At 37.4% G+C, this 21,107-nt stretch overlaps 1 protein-coding gene across 3 annotated transcripts in view; it reads left to right on the top strand.

Annotated features, from left to right (window-relative positions):
* Nucleotides 1-1,556: 1,556 nt before the first annotated feature.
* Nucleotides 1,557-21,107, top strand: part of DDX60 (DExD/H-box helicase 60) — a 45,752-nt gene continuing 26,201 nt past the window's right edge. For 2 of the 3 annotated variants that reach the window (XM_035325150.1, XM_035325152.1), the window contains exons 1-15: nucleotides 4,891-5,000; nucleotides 5,629-6,015; nucleotides 6,139-6,208; nucleotides 7,893-8,070; nucleotides 8,629-8,970; nucleotides 9,595-9,702; nucleotides 10,825-10,986; nucleotides 11,725-11,883; nucleotides 12,391-12,532; nucleotides 13,648-13,809; nucleotides 14,507-14,609; nucleotides 15,389-15,504; nucleotides 17,082-17,245; nucleotides 18,256-18,508; nucleotides 19,333-19,496. In XM_035325150.1, coding sequence (XP_035181041.1) covers nucleotides 5,643-6,015; nucleotides 6,139-6,208; nucleotides 7,893-8,070; nucleotides 8,629-8,970; nucleotides 9,595-9,702; nucleotides 10,825-10,986; nucleotides 11,725-11,883; nucleotides 12,391-12,532; nucleotides 13,648-13,809; nucleotides 14,507-14,609; nucleotides 15,389-15,504; nucleotides 17,082-17,245; nucleotides 18,256-18,508; nucleotides 19,333-19,496 — 2,496 coding nt within the window. In that variant the 5' untranslated portion in view covers nucleotides 4,891-5,000; nucleotides 5,629-5,642. Of the gene's footprint in view, nucleotides 1,598-4,890; nucleotides 5,001-5,628; nucleotides 6,016-6,138; nucleotides 6,209-7,892; nucleotides 8,071-8,628; nucleotides 8,971-9,594; nucleotides 9,703-10,824; nucleotides 10,987-11,724; nucleotides 11,884-12,390; nucleotides 12,533-13,647; nucleotides 13,810-14,506; nucleotides 14,610-15,388; nucleotides 15,505-17,081; nucleotides 17,246-18,255; nucleotides 18,509-19,332; nucleotides 19,497-21,107 lie in introns of those variants that run through there. The other variant, XM_035325151.1, reaches the window with a different exon arrangement.

Below are 21,107 nucleotides of genomic sequence, written 5' to 3'. Positions count from 1 at the left end.
AGGAAAATGAGAAGTATGCAGCTTTTTTTGTGTGTCTGCTGCTAGCTTGCTCCAGTGACTTTGAGTGTATTAGGCAATTTTGGCCAAATTTTGATAATGTGGAGAGGTATTTGGTTCCTACAGCTTTTGTAAGAGCTAACTGGGTATAGGCAAGACAGAGGCTGGAGCACAGTGATACCCTTGGGAGAAGAGACCATTGTCCACCAACTAGTATTGTTTAAACCAATCTTCAGAACTCTGCGATTGTGCTAATGTAAGAGGAGTTCCTGTCAACATGGAATTGGTGCCTTGTATGAAGCATGGGATAAACTAACCCCTATTGGGAAGGTGTTACTGAGGACCCATTTGCTGTGATGGGGGAAAAAATAGAGAAAAGACAAGGCTTTTGTAAGTTACAGACAATGGAACTCTTTGCGTGGTATATAATTCCTAACTTTAAATCTTTTACTTTATTCCTAACTCACCTTTATGTACTACAGCATAAAGCACTACCAAAATAGAGTATTATTGACAATGGTGTTTTGGACCTTAAATTCCTTTGAAAAAAAATGCCCATATGTAGCATAAAGTTCATGTTCTTGGTGGACTATTCACTAGTGCAGAATACTTTGTGTTACATGTGGAGATGTAACATTACAAAAATGTTTACAATCTATGTTACAACCTCTTGGTAAGTATATTTTTTTTGAATAATGTGATATAACAATAATATTCAAAAATTTGAAACTTAAAAATGCTTTACATGAGCCTGTAACATTCAGGTAATATTGAAGTCAGAATACTAGAATTTAACAGTATGGTAAGCTGTTTCCTCAGACCATGCTTCACACAATTGATGCTAAAGCATATTCTTATACTTTGCTCAGAGATTTGATAATCAAGACTGAAACACTCTGCTTCCAACCACTTTGGACTCTCCCTCCTCCACAGCAAAACCACTGAGATCCTCTTCTAGTGCCTCACGTATTCTGCTAGAAAGCAGAGTAATTTGTCCAGGCAGAATGTGCTACTAACCAACTTCCAACTCCATTTGAACTGGTAAATCATTATGAGCAGATAATGGTTCCTAGAGTTGGGGAGAGACTCATTCGTTATTCCTATAAACAGAATAGAAATATATCAAAATCTAGCTGATCCTAAGAAATGGGGCTGAAATACTGGATATTGAAAAGCCATCTATGATAATTAGTTTCAGGAAAAACGTGACCAGTTTCACCGTTTACAAAGTTGAGTGAGAAAACAGAAAACATACTAATAAAAATCATTGGGTAACTCTGAGTAGTTTCTAATTTAAAACTGTAGTTTGTTCATAGTCATACTAAACAAATATTTTTTCTCCTATGTAAAAGCATTTATATGTTTAATCTTTCCTTTCATTTTCCAGTGTTTCTCTAAGTGAACACTGAGGCCAAAGAAGACTGTGTTGTGTAGGCATTTAATCAACCATGTCAAAATTTCTCAGAAAAGCTGAAAAAGCTCAAATGCTAAATATATATATATATATATATATATATATATATATATATATATAAAAAATAATAAAAAATGATTTGCTATGTACCAGAACTGTCACTTCTACTTCTCACTGGATTTTATAGTAGGTATTTATAGCCTGAAAGCAAATACATTCTTTTCACGGAATTTTACAGTAATTCAAGTATCACAAGAAATCATATAAATATTAAAATTGAAGATCAGATATTCCTTTTAATTATTTTTATCTGAATCATGTTCAGTATGGATTAAGATTGTGTGGCAGTTACTGCATAGATGGCTTTGGGCACAGTAAAATATAATTTGGACTAAAAAAAATGAATCACTTGTGTTTAGTATTAGTCAAATACTTGAATTACTTAATTAAAGTAATTTTAAGCTTAAATTTATTTATATGGACCAGGACTGTGGTGATTTCATTAAATTGTGACTGACTAAACCCCTAAGTGTGGATTGTGACTCACTGAATTAGACCTAACCCCCTCCAATAGAGGAAGGCTCAGTGAAGTTGGGCAAGATGTGCCCACCAAGCTCCCAAGTCATGCAGGTGTGACAGGCCACAGCTGCTGCTAAGAATATGACGTAACACATAAGGAACCTTGGTGAGGGTAGCTTTTGTTGCAGATAAACAGCTATCAACAGTTGAGTGCTTTAAATATTTCTCCTTTGGTTCATGAAAAGAGAGTGAATGTGTCCCTGAGTTAGCCAGATCAGTTCTGGGGGAAGGGAGGGAATCCGTGGCTCAGCCCAACACAGAGTATTAAATGCTAAACTGGTGAAAGAATTTCAGAAAGAAAAAATGAGCTTGAGCTGGTTTCAACCCATGGATTCCCTCTTGGTAACAGAGGATAGCTTGTGTCATGTCAGTGAGTGCATTATTGAGACTGGTATTGTAACTGAAATGTGTATTGCAGTTGCTATGTTTTTGTTAAGTTTAACTTATACGTGTATTTTCATTATAGTCTTCAGGACAAACCTTATTTCTATTCAGACATGCACTAGTCTTTCCGTCGCATGTAGTGAATCTAGGGCTAGATTCCAAAACAGCTGAGGCACGACTTACACAGTCTTACACAGTATTTGGGCTTAGGCATTTATTTTAAGGAGAGAACTGAGCTTAGTTTACATAGGTGGTTCCTGACAGCTTCAAGGAAGTGTTGAAGAATTTTCATTGTACCCCTTGAGGCAAATTAATAGTGTTTGTGGTTAAGTATAAGGAGATTTAATAGGCAATGAATTGGACAGAGTCCTGGTACTGTAAGTGGTTCTATAGGGAGTCTACAAAGATGCGGCGTAAGCAGATTCTTTATAAACACTTGTGCCAGTAACAGTTGGATTGTAACAAGGCAATACTGTGGCATGTCTAATCAGCGAGGGAATCTGTGCTCCCCCATATAGGGTTGTACCTCTGGCATTCCTGCTTTGCTGTTTAACCTGACTCTGGAGTTAGGCCTACCTGCTGCCAGGTCACGTCACTGCTCTGTTGTGAATTGCCATCGCTGAGCATTTACAGTTTGAATTTCCCCTTTATAAGGTGTATCAACCTTCTTTTAAGTGCAGCTGTTTTTGTATACTAGATGGTCACTGCCAACTACCTGATGACTTTAGGCACTCTGATTCAGGCCTGAATGAATGGCTGTCCCAGTTTCTCACCTCAAGCATCTCTCTCTGCTCCTTGTTTCTGCCTCATGCATTAGGTACAAAGATTTAGAAGACCCTGAGTTAAACTTGACCACCTGTGAGTTGCTCACTCAGCTGCTCTCCTACTCCCCCTTATCAACAGGATAGGAGAGAAAATTGGATGGAAAAGCTTTTAGGTCAAGACAAAGACAGGGTGTCTGCTTACCAGTTACCATTACAGACAAAACAGACTCAACTTGAGGAAAAGTAATGTAATTTATTGCCAATTTAAGATTTGGGTAGTGAGAAACAATACGCCTCACCTTCCACTCCACTTTTTTTTTTTTTTTTTCCCATGTCTTTTTTTCCAACTTCACTCTTTTACTCCTAACTCCTCTATCCCGCCTGGGCCCCTGAGTGGTGTATAGGGCATGGGAGTGGTTACAGCCAGGACATAACAGAGAAAATGACACTTTCTCTCCTATTCCTTCCTCCTCACACTTTACACATTCTTCAGCGTGAACCCTCTCCATGGGCTGCAGTCTTTCAGGATAAAAGTTGCTCCAGCATGGGCTCTCTATAAGCCACAGTTCTTTCAAGGCCTTTCTACCTGCTAGCATAGGGCTCTCCATGGGTAGAGCTAGTCTTGGTGTTTGTACTAGTGCTTGCCTTTTTTTTTTTTTCTTTTTGGTTTTGGGTTTATTGTTTGTTTTTTTTTTGTTCCTCCTTCTCTGTGTGGAGTTTTTGCCCTTTCTTAAGCATATTTTCAGAGAGGTGGCACCAACTTCCTAGGAAATTAATGTCTGTTCTGCCTTTCGGGTGAGAAGCAGGAGCTCTAAAATACACTCTTCTCAACCAAAATGCATCATCCAGAGGGTTTCAGACCTGTTGAGAAATAATTTCCCATATAACTTGGGAAAGGAAATATTACCAATTATTTAGTAAGGCCTTACCTATGAAAGAAAAGGTATGCTCAGGAGAAGGAGCAGGGGCTTATCTTGCCAAGCTAAACAATAATTATGCCATTACACTGGAGCACTGGAGATGTGCTACTGTACTGTAAAAGAAACTTTCCTCCTGAGTTCCTGATTTTTTTTTTTGGACAGGTCTCAAAGGAGATGTGGAGTGTAGAAAAGACCTTTAACCTGTTTTTATGGCAAGTGTTATGTGTCAGCTGTCTTCCAGGGAGGTTGTTCCAAAACTGCCTGAATCCATAAGGAGACTGCTTATGCATGTGTAGCCCAAGGGGTTTTCTGTGCTGTATTCTGTGCAAGCATTTGACCTAAAGGCAGCCTGGGCTTACTGCCTCTTGCCCAGACAATCTGATGCACAGATTCCAATTCCTGAAATGTTTTCTTCAGCAGTGTCTAGGTACCCAAGTCCTCTCATAAATTGAGGCTTCACTCTTTTCAACGTTGGGTTAAGGATCTAGTGCTGCTCCTGCTAAAGGAGTTGTTTATATGGAATTTCCTACTGGTAGAAGAGTAGATTGTGGTGACTAAAGGGTGAGAAACAGGAATTAGTATGTTCTGCACTGTACTTTGCAACGCTTATAAACAATTTTCTTAAGTAACACAGTAACAGCTCTTGCACCCTTATCTGAAGCTGCTAGGATCTGGGAAGCCTGATTTCGCTGCAAGCTGAAGCAGCGAGATATGAATACTGCTTTGCAGTGCTGTGTTCAGGGACACAGTTTTCCGGCACCTCAGAAATGAAAGGAGAAACTGGCACTGGGGACAGCAGGGGAACAGAAACTGAAAGCAGACAGGATGGGTGGTGGCAACACCTTAAAAGAGGTGTGCCAGCAGGTGCAGCGCTCTGCTGCAGGTCCCAGCCCGGCAGGGCTCTCTTAGAGGCTGTGTGTAGGGTCGCAGCTGGGGCAGGAGGTAAGGCTGGGTCTGGGCTCACTGTTAGTTTTGGGGCTGAGAATGGGACTGGGGCTAGGACTAGGGTTGGGTTTAATTCTGCAGCAGGGACTGAGTTTAGGCAAGGTGCTTGAGCTAGTGTTGGTGTTTGCATTAGGGTTATGATTGGAGTTGTGCACAAGGCTGGACGAGATGGTTTGACAGCGTATGGGGAACACCAGGGACGAGGCAGGGGAGCAAGGGCAGGGTGTCTGAGCCAGCCAGTTGCTCCTGCATGCACCATGGCCCCAGACACCTTGGATGGCATTGTGTGTACCGCAGAAAAATGATAGCCAATATAGCAAATTATGATTAACCCCCTGCCAAGGGTCCTTTCATGCAAAGCACAGAACAAATATGTAATGGTCTTGATAGTCTTTGGGAAATTTTAGCAATGACAAAAGCTGATATTTTTCTCATAATTTATAAAAAATATTTATTTAAAAATGAAAATGAACCATGGGAATGCTCACAAAATGCTTTCCGATTTTTCTTCAAGTTTTATTCTAGTCTGAATATGTAGTAGATAATTTAGTGGTTCAAGCCACAGAGCATACCGTATTTCCTGAAATTTGTCTCTTGATTACTTAGTTTTCTTTTTTGGATACAGAATCAATATCTGTGATGGATTCTGCAGAAGATAATGTCAAGAAGGTTGTTCGTGATAATGCAAATGGAAGTACGAGTAAGGATGATAGTGATGATATGGATAGCGAGTGTATCGACAGTGAGGAAATAGGCTTCATTTCAACAAAGAAAAACAAAGAGGGTGGGAGTACAAGTGACTACGATGAGGAGGATGAGACCAGTAACAATGCAGAAGCAGCTGTTGTGCAGATGCTTAAAGAAAAGGAAGACAGAGAAAAAGAAGTTGAAGACCCAGATTACGGTAACGTTTATAATATCCTGACCACTGAAGAAGTGACACAGCAGGAATCACAAACTGAAGGCAAAGACTTCAGAGTTCTTCAGAATGAGTGGGATTCCCAAAGCCCTGGTAAGGAGCTGCTGTCATCTTATATTTGCATCTAAGTATTTTATTGCAGTCTTACCTTTTGACTCTTTTATAATTAATCAGAGGTTAGGGTTCTATCAATAAGTATATGTGTGGTTCTTTTAGAAATAAGAAAACATCTTGAATTTCTGAAGATTTTGAAGCTCCACGTTTGGCCGTCCCTATCAAGAGCTCGGTAAGTATAGCAGGGTTCACTGAAAGAAATAGAATAAAAGGTAACAAAACCAGTTTCTATGAACTAAGTGCACATCAATGGGTATTATTCTTTAGTGCAGCTATATTCTTGTCACCTAGGTTTGTGGAATACCTGGAGACATAAGCATATTTAGGATTTAGTATTTCCCCAAGAACGTGAAGGAAGGCTCCTTTGTGCAGGCTTCCTCTTATGTTAGATTAGGGATTGTCTGCATGTTTTATGAGCTGACCTACAATTTTAACTGTTGATATTTATTGTTTTTCAAATTTTCCATTGTGCTTTTTAAGCATGTTTCCTTACCTGTTTTAAGGATACTACTGTTATCACATTTAAGACAGTTTTCCTACAAATTTTTCCTTTTCATATATATCTGTTGTGCCTTTTGCACAATTATTTTCATGCGTGATCTTCTGCATCTCCAGAAACCTTTCCTTGCTTGATGCGGAGAAGGATTAGCGGTAGCGCAGTCTACACTGAGAGTGAAGCATCTTTTCTGTTTCTGGAGCTGATGTGCCAATTAGATTAGTATTAATTAAAGAAGACAATTTTGATGTATGAGACTGATGTTTTTGTTTATGCTTAATGCATCAGATATCTGACTGGGTCTGTAAACCAGAAGCTGTTGATCACAGTCACAAAGGAAAGCTGAGTTTCCCAGGTATAGATCTAATGTGATGTGTCAGGAACTTCTGAGAGCCTTGAAGAAAATGAGCACGTTGTTACCTGTATGAGTATTGATGTTCCAATAATGCGTACTAGTACTGTAATATTACATATTACACTCTAATATACCTAGTAGTATGTAATAGACAAACATGAAAACAGACAACCTTCGCTAGAAGGGCTTGCCTCTTCATCCAGACCTGTGAAAGTTCTTCTGTCTCCTTGGTCTGCCCTGGACAAAACTTCATGCCCATGGATTTTCATGCATACCTAGAAAGTCAGTTTTAGGATGTATTCAAAACTACTGAGATACTGACTGTACCTACCATTGTCACAATGAAGAGGTTTTGATTAAAGTCTGGCTTGAGGATTGGTTGAGGCAAATTTTATGAAGTTTCATAAATAGTTTTGTGAAATGGGAAGGGGATGACGAAGTCTTCTAATTCTTTGGTCTATTGAAGGAATGTGTCATGACTGGATTCCTCTTGCTGTTAAGGTATTTTTCTTGCCATAGACATTTATTGGAGAAGGGAGGTAGTTGCTGCTGTTGTGATAGTTGTTGATAATCCAGTTGCTATTTTTAGCTGGAAGCTAAAGGCAGGAACATTTTTGTGGTTCTCTCTTGGGCGATATTTCTTATAGAACAAACTGCAACTTCTACATAAGTGCAGAAATGGATGAAGGGTGTCATGTAATAGAAACCTCAGATGCTATACAAGTATTCAGAGTTGTAAAGGAGACTATTGCTTATACATCCAGTAACTGAAAGGATTGCAATCCATTTGGTTCTGACCTTAGATCTGAGAAAGATGGCTTTCTATTGATTTAATTCATATATTTAATGTGTAGTTGACTTAATTAATAAAAACATTTATTAAGCAAGTTATTTTAAAAACTATCAGAAAGCAAGCTTCTTCTGTCCCATGTTCCCAACTTTCTTGGAGTAACATTATGTACACACTACTTCCTTTTTTTTTTTTTTTTTTTTTTTTTTTCCCAGGTATGTCAGTTTGTTAAAAGACTTTGTTGAGTCTGAATTCTTCGTGATAGATGGGGATTCCTTAATTCTTATGTTGTTAAATGAGGAAGTACAGTATCTAACCTTATTCTACCTAATTGAATGCTTCTTGCAAGACTTCACTCAAAAAGGAGCAAAATACATTGTCGTTTTCTTCAAGGTAATGAACAACGTTATTTGTTTGCTGTTTACACCATTACACTCCTTTAAAAGCAAATGTTTGATTCTAATCAAATTCAGGAAATTTCAGTGTGTCAACAAATAAGGAGATGTGGGACATTCACCACAAATAACATACTTTGCAAATGTGGTATACTTTTAACAAATAGTCAAATTAGACTTTAACAACACATCTTAATTGTCAGTTTCTCAACTTTTGAGGTCTGATCGTGCATCCTCAGTATTTTTTTTTTTTTGACATAGTTTTACATCTATATACATACCTATATATTGTATGTCTGTATGTAGCCAGATATATCTATTGCATTTATATACCTGAAAATAATTTTTGGTTGAATTTGCTTGACATGACTAGAGCAAAATTACTAACAATTTACAAAGGAACTGTAATGATGTGATATAAAATAACATTATGATGTTCAGAAACTGTAAATAGAATTCAAATATGAAAATACTAGCATAGTATTTATGCAATCTGAATTCGAATGTGACTTGCTGGAATGTAACTGAATACTTTCATTGTTCTCATTTGCCACAGGATGCAGAGCAGATGTACTTTCCCTATCCTCATTTTCTTTTCATACGTACTGCGTTAATAGAGCACCTGAAGCACAACACACGCACTACTGTTCATACAGAATTTTCCAATTGCTTATCACCAGCATGGGAGATTTTCCTGAAGAAAAGCTATCCTTATTTCATCATTGTATCTGACATAGGATTGACCTCTCTCCAAACCAACTATTTGACTATTTTTATTTCTCATTCATTGTCAAAGAAAATCACTATTGTACTTGCTTCAGGACAGGAATATGATACCCTTAGAGTTTATGGATATCATCTCCAGAGTATGCGGAAACACAGGTTATTTTTTCAAAAGGTAAATTTCACAACTTCTTTTTGGTTTGCAAATAAAAGTGTTCGTTCTACTTAGTGGATTTAATTAAAATATCTGTGTGAATATTATATATATATATATGTTATATATAACATACAAATGTAATATACATATGTTATATATATTAAAATCATGAGACTCTGATACACGGCTCATCTGATGATGGTCCAAGAAACATGTCTGATGGTCTAAGAAACACGTAGATGTAGAACTTAGTAGCGTGGTTTAGTAGTGGATGGTCAGTGCTAGGTTAGAGGTTGGACTAGATGATCTTAGAGGTCTTTTCCAACCTGAATGATTTTATGATTCATCCAATCATCTTGAAAGTTTTAACAGGATAATACTGTGATTGGTACACATTTTTAGCCTTAATTGACTTTTAATGTTATGGAGTAGACTGATGTTTAAATTAGTTTAATTTAGATTAAATGCTTATTGGATGCTGAGTTTTTTTTTTTTGTTTGTTTGTTTTTTTGGTGTGTCTATGTATGTATGTATGTATATATATATATATATGAATGGTTTCTGTTGGTGTCTGTGGCCAGTAGTCCCTGATGCATTGTATCTGTTGACTTTTGCCTATGATTTGCCTTCTGCACTTCTTAGTATGAAAAAGACCTGCGATGTCTTTGTGAAGCCATAGTCAGGTACAAAGAACCATCCCTGTGTCTGTATGGACATCTCAAGCTGAGCCTGAAAAGTGTACAAGAAGAGGTAATTTTACCCCTTGCATCCTTTTCAGTTTTCTTCTCAGATTAACTCTCTCTCTCCATTCCTTTAACTGAAATCCTGTCCTAGCCAGAACTTGGGGTTCTTTCACTTATCCTGAAGTGACACCCTGAGGATAGGAAGGTCCCATCTGTGCCCACTCTTCACAGCAGCTTGAAGCTCTTTCTTCCTTTGAGGTTGGTTAAAGTAGGATGCTTCAGCTGGAGGCTGGTGGGATCCATCTTGTCAGATATTTTCACCTTAGTGACTGCCTTTGTCTTGTAGAAGATGAGAACTAGCTTATTCTTTAATCTTGTTTTACAAAACTGTAACCTAAAAAAAAATGTTCACATGGAACTGTTATCACCTTTAGTGCATAACATACAATAATATACCCATACTAGTTTCCTGAGCATGTTGTGACTCCACTTCTGCTCCTGCTGAGAACGATAGGAGCTGTTGGCTCCCTTGGACTTGAAAGGGATTGGTGATGGTCCAGCAAGCTGAATTTTCAGTGCAGATAAAAATGCTGCTGCTCATAAAGCATTTTCAAGTCAGTAGAAACACAGCTACCTGGCAGCTGCTGCTGCTATTTCATTTTATTATAATTATCTTTCCTGAGGCCAGCTCAGTAATGAGATACAACTGGGAGCAGGAACCCTTCAGGGCACAGCGAGGGCAGGCAGCTGCTCCCTGCGGTCAGGTGGCCGTGGAGGCTCCCTCAGGGGTGGTGGTTCAGGACCCCACAGCCAGGGCCCGTCCCAGTGCCCCAGCCAGGAGCCGGGCAGTTTCAGGCCCAGGCATCGGGCCTCCCTCTGGGGACAGGGACAGGCTGAGGCTGGGCCAGGATGTGGGCCTTTGAGGCTTTGGGGACCTGGAGACAGGCCCTGCTGTGCTGTTGTTGGGGTAGGGACTGACAGCCCATGGGGACCTGGGTTTTGGGCAGGGTATGGGGAGCCCCGGAGCAGTCAGGGGTGGCTTATACACACTTTTTGTAGTTTTCAAATTGTTTGTGTGTGTTTTTTTTTTCAATTTTGTGATGGTACTCTTTAAGGAATAAACTTGTCCTTGTTTTGGTAACTGTTATTATAGCAGTAATTTGTTCTACTAATAATGTTGTGATTGCAGGTTTGCCGGACTATCCCTCTGTTGAAACAGCTGTGGCCTGAAGGATCTGACATTCGGCGTGTAGTCTGTGTTCTTGCTTGTGCAGTGGGATTAAAAATATACAGTGATATGCTAACAAATGCACATGCTTCCAGGGGAACAAAGACAGAGAAATTAGAAAGAGTAAGAATGTTATATATCTTTTCAACACAGTGACTCTCAACAATTTGCTAACAGAATAGATGCTTCTTCCAGATCCCAAGCTGAAGAGAGGGTCACATGCTTCATTTGATTGCACCTGTAAGGGGACTGGTTCAGATAATTTGTGGGGTCACAGATTCTCCAAAGTAGTGTGGTGTGTCTGAGTGGCACCATCATCCCTGCAGCAGTGGCTGTTCATGGGGAAAGTTTCTCCTTACAAGTGACTAGTTCCACAGGAAGTTTTACCTTAGAAGATTGTTGTGCTCTTTATTTTTCTTTTCCTTATGTTATGCCTTTACAGTAGACTACACTTTTCCTTAAATTAGCAAGACGGGGTTCTTTCTAAAAGCAAAGAGTCATGATATCATTTTTGTGACTGTACTACAAGTCTTTTATTTACCTCAAGTTAACACAGAAACAGTATATCAGTAACTTTTCTAGAAAGGCACAGGAAACTATTTTTAAGTTTTGTCTTGATTTTTAAGTCATACTCTTTTCAGAAAAGAGATTTTTCACAGTATAACTGATCTGCAGCTACAAGCACTACAATAGTGTTCATTTTGAAATGTGTGCACAGAAGTAATTACAATGCACAAGTTGTTTAAATAAATCAAAATTATTAGCTGCTTTAACAATGTGAAAATCACAGAATTATGTAGAAGTGAACACAATATTTTACTGGAGGATGTGATCAACTTTTCTTCTGTCATCTCTCAACAGGGAAGAAGTAAACCACTATCTCCAGAAGCAGCAGCTGACCTCTGTAGAATGCGATGTCTTACAGTGGTTTTTCTTCTTCATATGCCTCTTTCTCAGAGAGCTCAGATTAGGGTTATGAAATCCTGCTGGACTAAGCAAGTTTTACCAATAATAAAAATGGTGTGTATAACACTGTCTTACTTCTGTCATCTGGTACAATTATCATTTCAGTTTTAATTTTTCTTGGTAAATTGCGTTAGTAGTCTGAGATCAAAGAATCGAATGTACTTGCTGGAAAGAAACTACATCTGGTTCAGGAATCTTCTGAGCCAAAAATCAGTGGGTCTAAGAGAATGTTTGGGGTAATATCTCTGTATAGTTGACCTATATTTAGGCATTTACAGATGGCCAGTGTCAGTATTAGTATTCTGGACTTAGATGGACCTTGTGGTCTTATCCAGTATGGGAAGTCTGATGCCAGGCCTTCGAATTATTTTAAGTCAATTATTGCAGTGAAGGAGATCCAGAAGTGTGCTACGTAACTGTTTCCTGATCACAGAGAAATAACAGCATGTTGATTTTCATGCCTATAGAAACTGAGGTAGTTAACCTTATTCTGGAGATGCTTTGATCCCCCCACATGAAAAGGTGCTACATGAGAATTAATTGTTTGCTCTGTTTTAACAGCAACAGTTGTGTGCGCATTTTGTTCTGAAACAGCTAAGTGATAAAAATGATTGGAAACTGGATTTAACATATCTACCAGACCTAAATGATGATTCATTGCTCATAAATCTCGCACATTACTATGAAATTGAATACTCTGAAGGTATTTGTCTTTGTTGAACACTTTGCTTTCTAACATTTCTAGTTTTATTAAGCTGCAGAGTAAAAATGAGAATTTGTGTACAAGCATAAATCAACACAAATTTCTAATTACTCGTATAATAATAGATACATCTTGTCGAACAATAGGGGTTTTTTCATATGCAAGTCTAGAAAACCACATATTCAAATGTCTCTCACCAGTAGGCATTCACAATAATTTACCATATCGTATCTTTGATGTACTTATGCAAAGGAAGCATAGGTAGTATGAGCTCTGGGTCACTGTTGGGTATTCTCAACCGCTTGGTTTTTAGCCTATTTTCTATCCAATTCATTTTGTCTTAGTTCAGCATAGTCGGAATGGAGACTAGATTCTATCCCTAATGTCAAAGACATCAGAGATTTATGTGTTTTTTAGATTGAGATATAATTGGTTCAGACAAAATCTGATACTATCTTGTAAACACATGAAGTTGGGAGCTGGAACTTCAAGAACATCATCGTATATGTAAAGATTCACAGAAAAGCTACAAAAGCTGACAGAGCAAGAGAGTATGGAAAACAATTTATACCAAAATTTCTTTCAGAGTAATTCTGTTCACCTGACATCCTGTGATGAGCACTGGTAGTTGGTCTGTCTGATAGTAAAATGCACATTTTTCTTTATGAATCAAGTCACAAAATGTCCTGTAGAGAAGTCTAGGGAATTTTTTAAACAAAATATAAATTAGAAATAGGAAAAAGATATTTTTGTAATGATTCCTATTGTTTATTAGGCACCAAAATAAAATTCGGAATTAAAGATCTTACCCCGAAGAAGGTGAAGGTGAGAGAAACCCTTCTGTAGCTGTGGAATTTGAACTTCCACAGACAGCATAAGTCTGGTATTCTTTACAAAATACATCTTGTCAGCATATTTAGTAATTTATACCCTGGACTATTAAACACTGAATGTATGGCATTCCGTCCTAATTTATTCTAGTGTCCTGGGACCTTGGATAGGATTGAGCTCTTTGTGCCTGATGCTGCACAGGTGAATATGTAGGTTCTGTTTAAGGAAGCTGTAATCATAAAGCTCCTAATTTCCTTTCCCCCTTTTTTTCCCCTTCTGTGCAGGATTAGAATTCCAAAAGGAACTGGGGAAAGAAATGGAGGATGAATATCAAAGTTTATGGGACGCTGTAACCAAACTGACTGTGAAATATGGTTTTGGAGATGCTTTCCCAATACGAACTACTTCCCAACTGTTCCTTGATCAGGAACAGACATCATTTAGAGGTATTGACAACCCCAAGAATTAAAGAGTTAGAAGCATGGTCTTCATTATTGTCACAAAAAGTTTTGGGAGTAGTGATTTGATTTTTATCCTGGTCACAAATCTAATCCATGCTTCATTCATACTCTCCTTACTTTCAACCCACTAGTGTCTGACATTTCTTGAGAACCAATTTTGTTACATGTGTTTTGCTTAAAACAGTCTAAACTTTATTAAGAAGGGGCAGTTTGCAAGAAATTAGTTAAGAACTGGAGCATATTTCTACTTAATTTTATGGTGTTTTTCAGCTAATATCAACAGATGTCAAGCAGGCAAAGTGGGCTCTAGTGGACTTCTTTGTTGCTATATAGGCTATTAAGGCGCTGCCTAGCACAGTACTGGGACTGCTTACTTCTGTAAGTAGTGCGGGAAAGCAGATGCCTGTGAGATAGAATAGGTTGTAGCATTCATAGAAGTAGTGTAGGTGTCTAAAATAGTTTATAAGATTATCTACTCAGAAGCAAAAATATCTGCTTTGTTCCTCTTTCCTGTGCTTGAGAAGAAAAAGGAACAGAGAAACTGGTGAACTGCTGCTTACTTTTTGCGTATTTTACTTTTTTGAAATTCATTTTAATGCAACTTGACAGAATTTCTAACATATGATATGAAATCATACATATTTTTAATCAAACTTTTTTTTTTTTTTTTAATGCTGTACAGTGTATGAAGACAAAATTCCTGCTGTAGGACTACTCCCAGTGAAATGTGATCTTGTTAAAGAGTATGCTGGAGATATTTTGAAAGACCTACCTGTTTTAGACGAGTATGTACTGTGAATTTTATTAAGATGTTATAAGATTGTATGGGTTTATTTACTACTGCCCTGGACTTTACATCCATATTATGCTCAATTTGTGTCAGTTTAGAAATGCTTTTGCTGTGACTAGGGAAGGTTTCACATTTACGTGTACTGATGAAGTACTCTGTAAATATTAACAGAAAGTTCAGAAGAGAAATGAGTAAGAGTCAGTATCTTATTTTCTCATTCAGCTATTTGTCTGCATTAGTCTTCAGTGATTCTTATTCTGTGTTCTGAAACAATTGTTCTGAATGCACGATTTGTGATTGAAAAGCCTCATCTTAAATTGCAAAGCTCAGTTTGATTTCAGGAAAAGGAAAATACTGAGTAACAGTACTGAATAAAAGTTGAGAATAGATTATCTTTTTTTTTTTTTTTTGGTTACATTTGCTCTGCTTGTGAAGGTGGGCTGTGTGCTGGACAATGATTACTTTTACCCACTTTGGGAAAACAGAGATTCATCTTTTAAAGGATATTTGTGTGAGTTATGTAGTTCCATTGCATTCCGTGATTGAACTATATGAAAGTGGGAAAATGCATTTTTAATTTATTTTTTTTTTTCTGAAAAGCTGAAGCTATCTTGACAAACTATATCTGGAGTAAAATTAAGCCCTACATTGGTTGTCTGCCATTGTAAATTGTTTTGATAAATACTCAGGTTTTTTTATGTGTTTTAAACATTTTATTAGAGACATCAGATAACCTTTTTAATTTCTGCTCTGTTTAATGGTTGTATCTTTCAGCAACGATCCTGCAGTTTCTTCACTTACTAAATACAAGGAATTTGATGAGCATCGTCACTGGCATTCTGGCAGACCATTGACTGAGGAGTATGAACGTGTGCACTGCAATGCTGATGGTAAGAAGAGCCAACAAAACCCACTTGTCTTTGTTGGCTAGAACAATACTGTAAAGGTTAATGTTGTTTTAGAGAAGGACTACTCAGTTCAGAAAATATTTGTAACTGTGTAAACACTTGCCAAAAAAGAGCTACTGCAATAGCTAAATTATACTTGCACATACTGCAGAAATTCATCAGCTAAGTATTCTGTGTTATGTATTAACTTAATAGCTCTAACAAGTATAAGGGAGCATTTCTTGTCAGCTGTTCATGATGCATTCCGTTGTGCTTGCAAAATGCTTCACAGATCTATCTATATATATATAAAAAGTACATGTGCAGTTTCATGTTTAAATCTCTAGTTTGAGTAATGCTTACTAAGCAAATTCGTATACGTGCAAAATCTCCTCAGGTGTTTGCCCAGCACATGCATAGCCAGTCAAATCTTTTGAGAACTACAAGAACAAAAATTAAAATAAGTAAAAGAAGTAAACAAAGGGTGTTTGTATTAATGTTAAGCATTATAGTTTCCTGTTTGTTTCTCAACTTTGAGGTACTAACAAAAACAAAACATGGACTTAATTTTGATCTTCGACTTGCATATTTACATGAAATGAAGTATACGGTATTGTGTGTGCCAGCATGAATACATAGCTCTTTTTCTCAAAGATGTTTCCATCATTGTTGCGTCACACAGTGAATTAAACTCCCTCCCAGGAGGTGGGAAGTCATGGATTACTATTGGTGCTTCCTTTCGTTTACTGTTTTCATTCAGTGAACAGAAAAATTGTTTTCTGGGTGGGCATTTGCATCACTTGACCTATGGAAAGTGTTCCATCTGTTTATCTTTCTGATTGGACATTTTTTTACATTCTTTTTTGCACTGTGATTTCAACAGGAAATGTGGAGAGCAGTCACTCTGAGCATACCTGCACAAGAGTAGCTAGAGCATCCTCCATAATGCTGGAGTTGAAAGTTTATGTCAACTCCTACTGAAGAGAGAGCCATCTCTATTCCATGTCTTGCATGAATCCTCTTAACACTGGCCTGTATTAGCTCAGTCTTTTTTGTGTAAAACAGAGAGAAATACCTAAGCTTGAGTGCAGAAATATCCATGTGCTCGATACCTTCCATTGGCTCACATAAGCGTTCTTCCATTGTACTCATGTTCTGTTGACAGAATCTTGTATTCATGGGGAAGAGGTCTCTTTCTGATTATCTGAACTGATTTCTAAAGACACTTTCTTATTTTCATTGGTTGTGTGAGATGCCTAGGCATTTTTCTCAAGCAGCTGTAATTTCTTTCTAGGTGTCCTGTCTGTTAACTTTTCCGATAATATTCTTTTGTGCCTAAAGAAGTCTGAATTTGAGTCTGACGTATCTCTCAGATAGGTCAAAGGACTGTTGAATTTCAGTGAGTCTCAGTAGCAAGCCTCTTTTGAAATGTGATTTTGGCCTTTAAGTTAAGATACCTGGATAAAGGAGATATATATATATATATATATATATATATTTTTTTTTTCTTTTTTTTGGCGCGGGGGCGGGGGGGGGGAATTCTGTCAGTGTGTTTTTGAATCAATTACGTTTATTTGCAGCAAAATCCAAAGATCCATATGAAAGAAAACAAATTCAAAAGTTACAGACTTTTTATCGTTTTTATGGAAGCACATTGCAAGAGGGCACTTCAAAGTTTATTGTATGCCAAAAGGATGCACCAGGGAGTGCTGCTAATAATACTGTCAAAAAGAAAAAAATGCAAGTGAGTATATGCAAGTTGCTCTTTCCAAGTCTACTTTTTACTATCCAGAAAAACATTTCTACTATATGAATCACACAGATTAAATATTTTACTTTGAATGCACTAATAGTTTTAGTTGAAGAAAATAAATTATCTTTGTAGTTCAAATTTAATTGACTAATTGAAAAAAAAAAAGTTTGTTCTATTTGGAAATATTGATGAATGATTGTATTTCTATCAGACACAAGTAAATTTTTAAAAAAAATGTAATATCAGATCTGTAAAGGCTGCTGAGGTTTGGCTCATGGCACGTAATAGTGTGTGGAGTGAAGGAAACTGTAGTTCAGTTTAATTTTACTTTAAGAAACTACTGACAAATAATGTACAATCCACTATTTGGTTATTTACTTCCCTGCATTGTTTGGAAATATTCTCCATGAAAGATCTTGTAAATATTGCTATTAATTCTATATGAACTTTTTCAGGCATCACATGATACGTAACATATACTTGTGTACTAATGAACAGTACTGAGCAATAATAATTTGAGTAATATTTCATAATAAACTATACTATCTTTATACTGGTATTGGTTATAGATTACGGCCTTTTGAATTGCCGGAGAAAGTCCATATATGTAATCTTCTTAACTTCAAGTAAGATCGAACCCTTAATTTTATTTAATTTATGCAATAACACCTCAATGGTATTTGAATTATTGTTACCTATGGATGAAATAAAAGCTTTAAATTTAACTGCTGTTTATTTTTTTCCACGTCTGTGTGTTTTTATACCACTTGTGAAGAAGCTTTTGACTTTTAAAATACAGATTAGATAAGCTTTTGAGAAGCAAATACTGGGATTTTGTCTCCTTCAGAGTGAAGTGCTATTTTAAAAAATCCTTAAAACACAGTGTATCACACAGATGAATTGAAAACTATAATGTATCTTGAGTTTATGGATTAGTTTTTTTTCAGATGATGCTTGAGCATATAATGATGGTTAGTTCTGAATATCTTCATTTTATGTAGAAAAGTAAAGCAGAAATAATTGCGGAGGAAAACATCAAGCGACTAAAAATTAAAGAAGAAATGAAAGAACAGGAGCAATGGAAAACCTTGCAGATATCAACTGAAAAGGAAATAAAAGCAAATCTGACTGTTGGAATAAACAAATTGGAAAAGTTTCTCAAGAGTCTTAAAAGTAAATCTGTGAAGTTCAGCGTAGAATTGTCAGGACTGTCTGCCTGTTTAGAAGTGTGGAAGGAACACTGCAAAGAACAAGGTATGATAGCCAAATGCCTGTTCAGTATTTGACTTGCACTCCCTTTAACCAAGAAAGTGAGTGACTTTAGGCGTTCTCTACAGGAATAAAGGCATATTAAAACACTTCAGTTTTGGGAGTACTAATGGTGATTTTAAGTTTAACAGACTGGTTCTCATTTGCAATTTCAGGATTCTTTGAGTGAGACAAAGAATCTGCTCAAATTAGCTGATAAATATTTTCCTGTTTCACCTTGTAAACATTGTATGCATAGGTAATTTGTTTTATTGTATACATCTTTAATGATTATGCATCATGAACACTGAAATATATCTATACAGAGGTGAATTGTTTAATTAGCTGAGTTGGCTTACAGTCTGAATAATGCTGACTTGCACAGAAACTTATACCGCCATGGTTAGTGGTCTCCAGTTTCACCAGAATTAACTTATTCAATCTGTGCTTTTGGTTGGAAACATGCTGGGGAGACCCGGACATGTTAGTGTGAAATATGTAGCTAATAAAATTGAATAACATATAGGTGAGTCAGGAAAATGAAACAGGGGAGCTCAGTTATTGTATAGATGTGAGAAGTATGGCTTTCTTTTATTGTTGAGCTTGCAGAGGCAGATAGAATTGTTTTGGTGCCTGGTCTTCATTGTTACTCCTTGTAGAGCTCACAGAAGTGTGGGTGTATTCTGATTGTCTTTGATTAAAATGTGCTTTTAAATTGCCATAAATGTGGTTGGATGGATAAGATCTGTTCTAAAAACACTTCCAATGATAGAATTGGCTCTCAAGTAACTATTGAGTTGGCTTTTTTTTTTTTTTTTTTTTTTTGGAAGCTACCGAATCTAAAGATTTAAGCAAAGCTGTCCAACTCATGAGGAGAATTCATATCCTCCTTGAAAAATATCAAGATCTCTTGGAGAAATCCCACCTACAAAAGCTGACCCAATGTCTACGACTTCTTGGATTTGAGAATTTGGCATGTTCACTGTCTGGCCAGGTAACTTTATAGACTGTGATGATTCTGTTGTAACTGGATCTCTAATTGATATAAATGTAAGCATGTAACAGTGTGTAGAAAATCTATATTGAGCTTAAGCCTTAAGTTTAACTGTCTATTCATGCTTCAGAAATTAATGAGTAATCTTCCTTAGTTCCATGAATATATTTCTTTGCTTGATGTGAAAGACAGTTGACACAATAGGCCACTTCCCTTTTATTAAGTGGAACTACATATGGCTGTGAAGGACAACCTGAGAAACATGTTAAGAGATGTAGACATCTCTAAGAGGTACCTGTTGTTCTACTCATCACATCAGCTGAACTCCGCATGTCAAAAATAAGCATCAAAATGTTCAGTAACAGGACTAAACGTGCTACTTTAGAGAGGAAATCTTTGAGACTGGTGAGATAGATGAAACCTATATTGTTTGTTTTTATGATCTTATTCTACCCTGTTACTGAGCTATGATGATTGCCTCTGAGGGAAACTGACACTGAATGCTTGTCTTTGCTAGTGCAGCTGAGACCACCAGATAGCTACTCTGAATTTGGCTCTGAAGTCATTTTTCTAAAGACTGGACTTGTGCTTTTCTGCTTACTTGCAACCTTCCCCCGGGCTGATTTAAAAGTTCTGTAGATGTGATGTTACTAGAGAGGGGATGCTAAAGTGGTTTTCAGGTGGAAGAAGGAGGATATAACTCACAGTCTGCAGAATATGAAGTCAGTAGCAAAATGAAGGAGGATTACAATGAACCGTAAAACCGGTATGACTTCAGTATCTCATTTTTCATGTGCAATAGCATTAGGAATTTTTTGGAAGCTGAATTCTGGAAATCTTTTATTGTCCTTCTTGGAGGATTGGGACGAAGAGATGAGGGAGGAAGAGATTTGTAAGACTCTTCCCTTTGGGAGTGGAAAGTATTTGTCTCCTTTTCTGTGTGAATTTGACTGATATATGACGATAGTTTGCTTTTGGCTATGTAGTTACTGTTAAGGGTGTTTGGTGCCCTGAATAAATCAAAATCACTGAATAGTTGATGTTGGAAAGGACCTCTGGAGGTCATCTGGTCCAACTCACTGCTCAAGAACCTAGAGGAGATTGCCCAGGACTATGTCCAGACAGCTTTGGATGTCTTCAAGGAGGGTATCCCCACAATTATCTGGGCAACCTGTTCCAGAGCTCAGTTGCCTGCTTTGGTACTTTCACACCAATGGCCAACTAAACTTCACTACACTGCTCTCTGTCCCCCCTCCTCAAAGGAAGAAGGGAGAGGGAGAAAATATGATAGGGGAAAAAAAAGCTCACAGGTTGAGATAAGACTAATTTAATTAAAGTAAAAAAGAAAGAGGAAAAACAAACAAAGGCTGCACAGAAACAGAGAAAAAAAATAATCCCATCAGCAAGGGATGTTTGGCCATGTCCTGGGAAGTAGGGCCTAGATAATTGTAGCAGCTGTTTGGGAGGATGGACATCTTCATAACGAGTGCCCCTTCTCTCCTTTCCCACCTTTTGTTGCTGCACGGGACACCACACAGTATGGGACATCCCTTTGGTCAGTTTGGGTCAGCCGCCCTGGGGATATCCCCTCCCCACCTCTTGCCCAGCCTG

The sequence above is a fragment of the Oxyura jamaicensis genome, chromosome 4 (assembly GCF_011077185.1).
Source record: "Oxyura jamaicensis isolate SHBP4307 breed ruddy duck chromosome 4, BPBGC_Ojam_1.0, whole genome shotgun sequence".
Lineage (NCBI taxonomy): Eukaryota > Metazoa > Chordata > Aves > Anseriformes > Anatidae > Oxyura > Oxyura jamaicensis.
Note: the sequence above shows the minus strand (reverse complement) of the source record. Positions and strands in the feature narration are given on the sequence as shown.